Source organism: Cnephaeus nilssonii (assembly GCF_951640355.1).
Source record: "Cnephaeus nilssonii genome assembly, chromosome: 1".
In the NCBI taxonomy this organism is placed as follows: domain Eukaryota; kingdom Metazoa; phylum Chordata; class Mammalia; order Chiroptera; family Vespertilionidae; genus Cnephaeus; species Cnephaeus nilssonii.
In genome coordinates, this window is record NC_137072.1 from 72680442 (window position 1) to 72690164 (window position 9723).

General features: G+C 37.3%; 1 protein-coding gene across 1 annotated transcript; it reads left to right on the forward strand.

The window, feature by feature from the left end:
* Positions 1–8823: 8823 nt before the first annotated feature.
* LOC307097804 (mitochondrial import receptor subunit TOM6 homolog) lies at positions 8824–9163 on the forward strand (the record flags this gene model as incomplete). Its single annotated transcript, XM_079767984.1, has 1 exon — positions 8824–9163. The coding sequence occupies one exon, from the start codon at positions 8824–8826 to the stop codon at positions 9046–9048; it is 225 nt and encodes a 74-aa protein (XP_079624110.1). The 3' UTR covers positions 9049–9163.
* Positions 9164–9723: the final 560 nt, after the last annotated feature.

Sequence of the window (9723 nt, forward strand, 5' to 3'; positions counted from 1 at the left end):
GCAGAATTTATTTATAATAGTTCATAGAGAGAGTATATATAACACACAGAATCCATGACTTTTAAAGTTCAGTATTATTGGTGGCAAATTAGAATCATAGACTCAAATAAAGGTAATGAATTAATGGATTGAATGACAAAACAAGTTATCTGGAACTAGGTAAAAACATTAACTTTTAATAATTCATATTTCTAACCAATAATTTGATTCTTTGCTTGAAGCTGAATTTTAAGGTATACCTATGATGCAAGAATGTGTTAGACAAAAAATGTTTCCAATTACTCATCAAGTCACAGAGTAATTATCTTCTAAATATGCATGTTGAATCAGAGATGTCACTGCAGTTGGTGGCAGATGTAGCAAGAATTAACTGTTTTTCTCTTTATTTCTCAGGGAACAATCATCTTTCTACAAGATTTAGTCCAATAAACATGTATTGAGCAATAACTATGAATCAGGCATTATATTTATCACTGGGAGGATAGAAAGATGACTCTACCATATTTACTTTTTTTATATTAAACACTAGCTGTACCCGGCCACGCGTTGCTGTGGCTCAGTCTGGTTAAATGGAAAAGAAAGAAAAGAGAAAGCGCACATTTCTAATATGTTTAATTTCACAATGCTTGTGGGTATACAATATTTTTTGTTGTTCCATTGTCTGTGCAGATATAGAGATTGTCTGGTTTGCCAACTCTAGAACACGCAACATATAATTGTCCATGTGAGAAGCAATCCGTGTCTAGATATAAACCGCACAATTCTAAAGATTGGCCCTGAGCTTTGTTGATGGTGATTGCAAATGCCAATCGAACTGGGAATTGCAATCTCTTAAATTGAAATGGCATGTCTGTTGGAATCATAGGAATGCAAGGAATGAGGACATCTTCACCTTTGAAAGGTCCTGTCAAGATTGTTGCTTCTACGACATTGCTCATTAATTTTTTTACTGCAAGCTGCATGCCGTTGCAAAGCGTTGGCTGGTTGATATTTCGCAACATGATAATTGGCACACCGATTTTCAATTGCAGTACGTGCGGTGGCATCCCTGGCAGATCGAGTGAATTCAAAAATTCTGTTGGATAATTAACCGCTTCATCTGCTTCTACAACAGTGTCAACGAACTTGTATGTGACTGCCTCGCTTTGAATGTTAGACTGAATAATATTGTTAAGTTCGTAGACGTCTTTGTTCTTGGCCGCAAGAATAGCTCGTTCATTCAGCCAATCGTGATTCTTATAATTGGTTTGAATATTGGAAAATACTTTTTCAACCAATTCTTCTTTTGACATCACTAAATAGCAGAAGTTATGAAACAATGAAATTCGTCCTGAGGTCAGATCAACCAGCACCTTTCCATTCCCAATTTCCAGCAATTGGTGTGAGAATATCTCAACTGATCGACCGTTTTGTAGCTGGACACGCATATGTGTAGTTAATGTTAACGTCTTTACGTGTCGCCACAAAGTAGAGTATTTCAGGCAAGCATTTATTTCGTCCGCTGGTGTCGATCAAGGAATTACAGGTAATGTTTGCCTGAAATCTCCTGCAAGCAATATTAATGCGTTCCCAAATGGTCTGATGTTTCCACGCAAATCTTGCAATGATCAATCAAGAGCCTCGAGCGATTTTTTGTGTGCCATTGTGCATTCATCCCAAACAATAAGTTTGCATTTCTGCAATACTTTTGTCATGCCAGATGCTTTGGAAATGTTTCACATGGGAGTTTCAATGAATTGCATGTTCAATGCAATTTCAAAGCGGAATGAGCAGTTCTTCCACCTGGTAGCAATGTCGCAGCTATTCCGGATGACACAAGAGCTAAGGCTATGTCATTTTGGGATCGAATTGCTGCCAGAATCAATCTAATTAGGAACGTTTTACCAGTTCCTCCTGGCGCATCTAAAAAGAAGATTTCTCCAACCCCGTTATTGACAGTTTGCATTATTTGATCGTAAATGTCTTTTTGCTCAAGCGTTAGCTTAGGAATATTTGATTGCACATACGACAAAAGATCACCCGTGTTGTAATTTTGTTCATGACGCAATTCTACATCGAACGAAGCAGCAGCAGATCGATTCGGTGATGGCATTCCCAATTGATTGAGAACTTTGTTCACGATTTCTAAGCACAAATCTTCAATCATTATCAACATTGAAATGGAATCGTAAAATTGGAAATTGTAAATGGATTGTAAATCGGAAACATTCAAATGGAATTGTAAAATATTTAGTATAGTGTGTGTTGCTTTTACACCCAACAGATGGCGCTGTTTTTTTAAAAAAGCATGTTTTTACCTGTCATAGGTGTGACATCTATATAATAGTAGGTATAAGGTATATAAAAACACGTGCATATTCGAGTGCAACGTTGTGTCAAAATTTCAAAGCAATTGGTGAAGAACTTTCAGAGATTTAAGATTTTGAACAAACGAACATTTATATATATATATATATATATATATATATATATATATATATATACACTCTCAAGATATATCTAGAAGAGATCATATATATGTACACATATATATTATGGTGCTCTTAAAACTGGAAGCAGTATTAATTGTGAATCAACAGTTGACTGCATAATCTATTTAGCATCTGTGGCTCAAATCCAAAAGAGAAAAATAAAATGTGCTCCACTCTTTGAAGGTTTCTATGTCCTTTAAAATTCCATAGATAAAATATCTATGGAAATCTCTCAACCCTCTTTGCTTTTTTTGCTGGGGCCCTGGTATTCTTTAAGAGAAAAATGAGAAAGCCCAATTCTGCCAGGAATTATCGCAACTGCGAAGCTGTCCTAGTATGAGACTGCTCGCCCCCAAGGCCTTAAACTAAACAGCGGGAGCATAAAATCTAAATCATGTTCAAGAGAGAATTATCAGGCCCTGGCCAGGTAGATTAGTTGGTTACAGTGTTGTCCCAATATACCAAGGCTGAAGATTCAATCCCCAGTCAGGGCACATACAAGAATCAACCAATGAATGTATAAATAAGTGATACAACAAATATGTCACTCTATCTCTCCCTCATCAATAAAAAAAATTTTTAACAAGAGGGTGTTATCAAAGAAATGGTCTTCTAAGTACTTTGTGATACTCCCTTAGACACTGGAACACTCAATTGGTTGTTGTTTTTATATCCATGATCTAAACATGTCCAAAAATGTAACCTCATATGATTCCCTGTTTTTGGTGTGTGTGTTTTTTGTGACCCTAGGACTACTATACCATCTCTACCTCTGAGGTAACTCCAACAAATGTATCTTTAAAAGCTTTGGATTTGAATGTCTATGCTGAATTGTGTTAGGTTAGAGTTCACCGAAAGAAGAACTGCATATAATTTGGAAGGCAGAAGTCATTACTCTCAGAAAGTCATTGTCAAAATGACAAACACACACAATATTAGAAAGTCCTCACTTGTTCTCCCCTGCATTTGGTTCATTTTCCCAGATGCTGGCCCTGTTGGCCAACAGTGACCCCAGGCCCTCCACCAGGTGCTTGACTGTGGACCTACCAAGGCAATAGCTGCATGCAGTAACAATTTCAAAGAGGCAGCAATTTCCATAGACCTCACCACAAGTCCCTCTTTGCTATGGTACTCTGACAGCCTAAAGGAGTTGGCTTCATGCTTTTCTCTGCAAGCTTTAACTTGTCCACCAGACAGGTATTTTAAAGTACTAATTGGGGATGATTTTTCTGAGGCTCTGACTCCCCTCTTCCAGAATTTCATTTCCACATCTCTTTCCACATTTAATAAGTCCCTTATCCCCATACATTTTATAGTGACTCTATTATCCTCACAAAGACCTAAATGATACCTTTTCCAGCAAAGCAAGTTAAAGGAATCAGATATCAATGGTCTGAAAATGCTAATTACTTTCAAAAATGGTAGAGTTTTTTTACCTCAATCTCAATCACACTCTGCAGTCCATTTCTTTTTCTCATCATAAAAAAAAAGAAGCTTCCATCATCTCCATGGAGGAATGAATGCCTGCCATAAGGTACCTCAGGATGAGGTAAATTCTGTCTATGTACATATTTCTGGAAAAATCTGGATATGACAATAATTATTTATACAATATACAAGACTGGACATGATCACTATAAATAGCATCTTTAAGGCCTAAATCCACTTACTTGGGAGACCTTAAAACTCTTCCATGACCTAATGTTCTTAATAAGGAACAGCACAAATGACAAGAGAACTAAGTATTGTGTCATATTCTTCTGGGAAGTCTAACTCCATATCATGTATATACCAGTTACATATACAGCAAGAAGACATTAATTTATTGACTGACAAGGCTATCAATGTTTGAGAGTCTTTGCTCAAAGACTGACATGGCCCTACAACTACAGATAGAAGTAAATGGCTTCATCATGGGGCAACAAAAGCAGACACTTGGGCCAAGCAGCATCTGAGGGGGGTCCAGAATTACTGCAAGCAGACTTGAAGAATCAAGATGTTGAAACGGAGGCATGCAATATGTCAGAAAAAGAATTCAGAATAAGGGTCATACAGTTCATAAACCAGATGGATAAAAAAATCAACAACTTATGTAAGAATCAAGAAGAAATAAAGAGTGATATAGCTGCAATAAAGAACACCATGGAAAGTTTCAACAGTAGACTAGGAGAAGCAGAGGACTGAATTAGAGAATTAGAAGACAGGCAAGCAAAACACACCCAAATTGAACTGCAATTGGGAAAAGAATTAAAAGACAGGAGGAGAGCCTAAGGGAGCTTTGGGACAACATAAAATGAAGCAACATACGAATAATAGGGGTACCAGAATGACAGAAAGAGGCACAAGTCTCTTCCTGTTAGAAAACCTATTTGAAGAAATAATATCAGAAAACGTCCCTGATGGAGTGAAGAAAAAAGTCACACAAGCACAGAGAGTCCAAACAAGATGAACCCAAAAAGACCCACACCAAGACACATCATAATTAAGACGGCAAAGATTCAGGACAAAGAGAGAATCTTAAAGACTGCAAGAGAGAGACAGAAAGTTACCAACAAGGGATCTCCCATTAGATTATCAAATGATTTCTCAACAGAAACACATCAGGACAGAAAGGAATGGAAGGAAATTTACAAAGTGATGCAAAGCAAGGGACTGAAACCAAGCATACTCTATCCAGCAAGACTATCATTCAAAATTGAAGGGGAGCCCTAACTGGTTTGGCTCAGTGGATAGTGTCGACCTGCAGACTGAAGGGTCCCAGGTTTGGTCCCGGTCAAGGGCATGTACCTTGGTTGCAGGCACATCCCCAGTAGGGGGTGTGCGGGAGGCAGCTGATCGATGTTTCTCTCTCATCGATGTTTCTAACTCTCTATCCCTCTCCCTTCCTCTCTGTAAAAAATCAATAAAATATATTTTTTTAAAAAATTGAAGGGGAAATAAGGAGCTTCACAGACAAAAAAAAAAAAAAAAAAAAAAAAGGCTAAGGGAGTTTATAACTACCAAGCCAGCAATGTAAGAAATGCTAAAGGGACTGGTGTAAAAAGAAGAAATAAAAAGGGAAGAAGGAACACAGGCACAAAAAATTAAAATGGCTACAAAAAAGTACCTATCAATAATAACTTTAAATGCAAATGGCCTAAATGCTCTAATCAAAAGACATCGAGTAAAGTGGCTTAATCCATAAAAAAACATGACCCATATATATGCTGTCTACAAGAGACCCACCTCAAAACAAGGGACTCACACAGACTGAAAGTGAAGGGATGGAAAAATATCTTTCAGGCAAATGGAAAGGAAAAAAAGACTGGGGTAGCAATATTTATATCTGACAAAATAGACCTCAAAGTGAAGGCCATAACAAGAGATAAGGAAGGCCACTTCATAATCATAAAGGGATCGATACAACAAGAGGATATAACCCTGATAAACATATATGCACCCAATGCAGGAGCACCCAAATACATTAAAAAAAAAAACCTCCTGGAAGATATCAAGGGAGAAATTGACAACAATGCAATCATAGTAAGGAACTTTAATACCCTACTGAAATCACTGGATAAATCCTCTAGACAAAAAAAAATCAGCAAAGAAACAGCAATCCTAAATGACTCACTAGATCAGATGGAATTAATTGACATCTTCAAAACACTTCACCCCAAAGCCAAGGAATATACGTTCTTCTCAAGTGCACATGGTACATTTTCAAAGATAGACCACATATTGGCTCACAAGCAAAGTCTCTCCAAATTCAAGAAGATTGAAATCATATCAAGCATCTTCTCAGACCACAATGGCATAATATTAGAAATCAATGACAATAAAACTATTAAAAAATTTAAACACTTGGAAGCTGAGTAGCATGCTATTAAACAATGATTGTGTTAATAAAGAGATCAAAGGAGAAATTAAAAACATCCTGGAAAAAAAATGACAATGAAAACACAACACTCCAAAATCTATGGGACACAGTGAAAGCAATCCTGAGAGGGAAGTTTATAGCTCTACAGGCTTACCTCAAAAAAAAAAAAAAAAAAAAAGAAAGAAAGAAAAAATCATCTAACTCTACAAATTAAAGAATTAGAAAGAGAGCAACAAGAAAAGCCCAGCCTGATCAGAAGGAAGGAGATAATAAAGATCAGAGCAGAAATAAATGACATAGAGACAAAAAAAAAATACAAAAGATCAATGAAACCAAGAGCTGGTTCTTTGAACGGATAAACAAGATTGATGAACCTCTTGCCAGGTTCACCAAGAAGCAAAGAGAGAGGACCCAAATAAACAAAATCAGAAATGAAAGAGGAGAAATAACAACAGACGCCACAAAAATACAGAGGATTGTTAAAAAAAATACTATGATCAACTCTATTCCAACAAACTAGACAACCTAGAGTAAATGGACATATTCCTAGAAAAACTCAATCAGGAAGTATCTAAAAATCTCAATAGGCCGACAACTATGGAGGAAATTAGAGCTATTATCAAAAAGCTTCCAGCAAACCAAAGCCCGGGGCCAGATGGCTTCACAGGGGAGTTTTATCAAACATTCAGAGAAGAACTAGAATATATCCTCCTCAGACTATTCCAAAAAATTCAAGAGGAAGGAACACTTTCAAGTTCATTCTATGAAGTCAGCATTACCCTAATACCAATACCAGATAAAGATAACACAATAAAAGCGAATTACAGGCCAATATCCCTCATGAACATAGATGCCAAAATCCTCAACAAAACTCTAGCAAATTTGCCGAAACCGGTTTGGCTCAGTGGATAGAGCGTCGGCCTGCGGATTCAAGGGTCCCAGGTTCGATTCCGGTCAAGGGCATGTACCTTGGTTGCGGGCACATCCCCAGTAGGGGGTGTGCAAGAGGCAGCTGATCTATGTTTCTCTCTCATTGATGTTTCTAACTCTCTATCCCTCTCTCTTCCTCTCTGTAAAAAATCAATAAAATATATTTAAAAAAAAAAAAAACTCTAGCAAATTGGATCCAGCATTACATCAGAAAGATCATACACCATGACCAAATAGGATTTATCCCGGAGATGCAAGGAAGGTACAATGTCTGCAAATCAATAAACGTAATACATCACATAAACAAATTGAGAGATAAAAATCACATAGTCATATCAATTGATGCAGAAAAAGCATTTAACAAAATTCAACACCCTTTCTTGATAAAAACCCTCAGCAAAATGGGAATAGAGGGATCATACCTCAACATAATAAAAGCCTTATATGACAAACCTACAGTCAACATCATACTCAATGGGCAAAAACTAAAACCATTTCACCTAAGAACAGGAATGAGACAGGGATGCCCACTTTCACCACTCCTGTTTGACATAATACTGGAAGTGCTAGCCATAGCAATTAGACAACAAGAAATAAAAGGTATCCAAATTGGAAAAAAAGACCAAAACTACTATTATTTGCAGATGACATGATACTGTACATAGAAAACCGAAAGACTCCATCAAAAATTATTAGACTTAATAAATGAGTTCAGCAATGTAGCAGGATACAAAATTAATGCCAAGAAACCTATGGCATTTCTATACACCAATAGTGAACTTACAGAAAGAGAGACTAAAAAAGCAATGTCATTTACCATTGCACCAAAAAAATTAAGATACCTAGGAATAAACTTAACTAAGGAGGTAAAAGACCTGTACTCAGATAACTACAGGACACTGAACAAAGAGATAGAGGAAGACATAAACAGATGGAAGAACACACCGTGTTCATGGACTGGTAGAATCAACACCATTAAAATGTCCATACTACCCAAAGCAATCTATACATTCAATGTACTCCCCATTAAAATAGCAACAGCATATTTCATAGACCTATAACGAACTTTCCAAAAATTCTTGTGGAATAAAAACTCTGAGGTGAGGGCATGAGTGGGGAGGTGGGGGGACAATGGGGAGATAAGGAAACATATGTAATACCTTAATCAATAAAGAAAAAAAAGACCCTGAATAGCTGCAGCAATCCTGAGAAAGAAGAACAAAGTAGGAGGGATCTCAATACCAGATCTCAATAACAGTGGCTGTATTACAAAGCCACTGTTCTCAAAACTGCCTAGTACTGGCACAAGAACAGACATATAGACCAATGGAATAGAATAGAGAACCCAGAAATCAACCCAAGCCATTATGCTCAATTAATATTTGACAAAGGAGGCAAGAGCATACAATGGAGTCAAGACAGTCTCTTCAATAAATGGTGTTGGGAAAATTGGACAGATACATGCAAAAACTAAATGAAACTAGACCACCAACTTACACCATACACAAAAATAAACTCAAAATGGATAAAGGACTTAAACATAAGACAGGGGGAGGTGCTGCTATGGCTTCCAGCGGGGTCGGTGTGAACGCTGGCAGCTCAGCAAATGAAGCTCCAGAAATTCCAGACAACTTTGGAGAATGGCTTCAGGGCATCTACCGCTTCGCCACTGATAGGAATGATTTCTGGAGGAACTTGATCCTCAATTTGGGACTTTTCACTGCAGGAGTTTGGCTGGCCAGGAATTTGAGTGACATTGACTTAATGGCACCTCAGCCAGGGGTGTAGCCAAATAGACACATGGAACCGAGATATACTTGAACCTTCCAAACACAGAGCCTCCAATCTATGACCATCACAAGACTTTCCCTGATAGCAGCTGAAGTTTGATACAGATGGCTACCTTCCCTTCCCTGCCTGCTTTCCTTCGGAGTCTACTCACAATTCCTTCTCTGGTCAGCAGTCAGGCTTCAGCAGAAGTGTTGTCCACTGTTTTGTAAAGTTCTGTACATAATTCCTAAGTTTCGGTAGAGAGTGACCTTTGCTCTTTCTTGAGAAATAACCTGATGGTATTTTAACAATTATCTGAAATAAAGACTGTACACACCAAAAATAAAAATAAATAAACATAAGACAGGAAACCATAAAAATATTAGAGGAATCCACAGGCAGCAAAATTTCAGATGTATGCTGAAGCAATATCTTCGCCGATATAGCTCCTAGGGCAATGGAAACTAAAGAGAAAATAAACAAATGGGACTACATATTAATAAAAAGCTTCTGTACAGCAAAAGAAACCATCAACAAAACAACAAGAAAGCCCACTGCATAGGAGAACATATTTGCCAATGTTATCACCAATAAGGGTTTAATCTCCAACATTTACAGGGAACTCATATAACTTAACAAAAGGAAGAAAAACAACCCAATCAAAAAATGGGCAATTGACCTAAATAGATACTT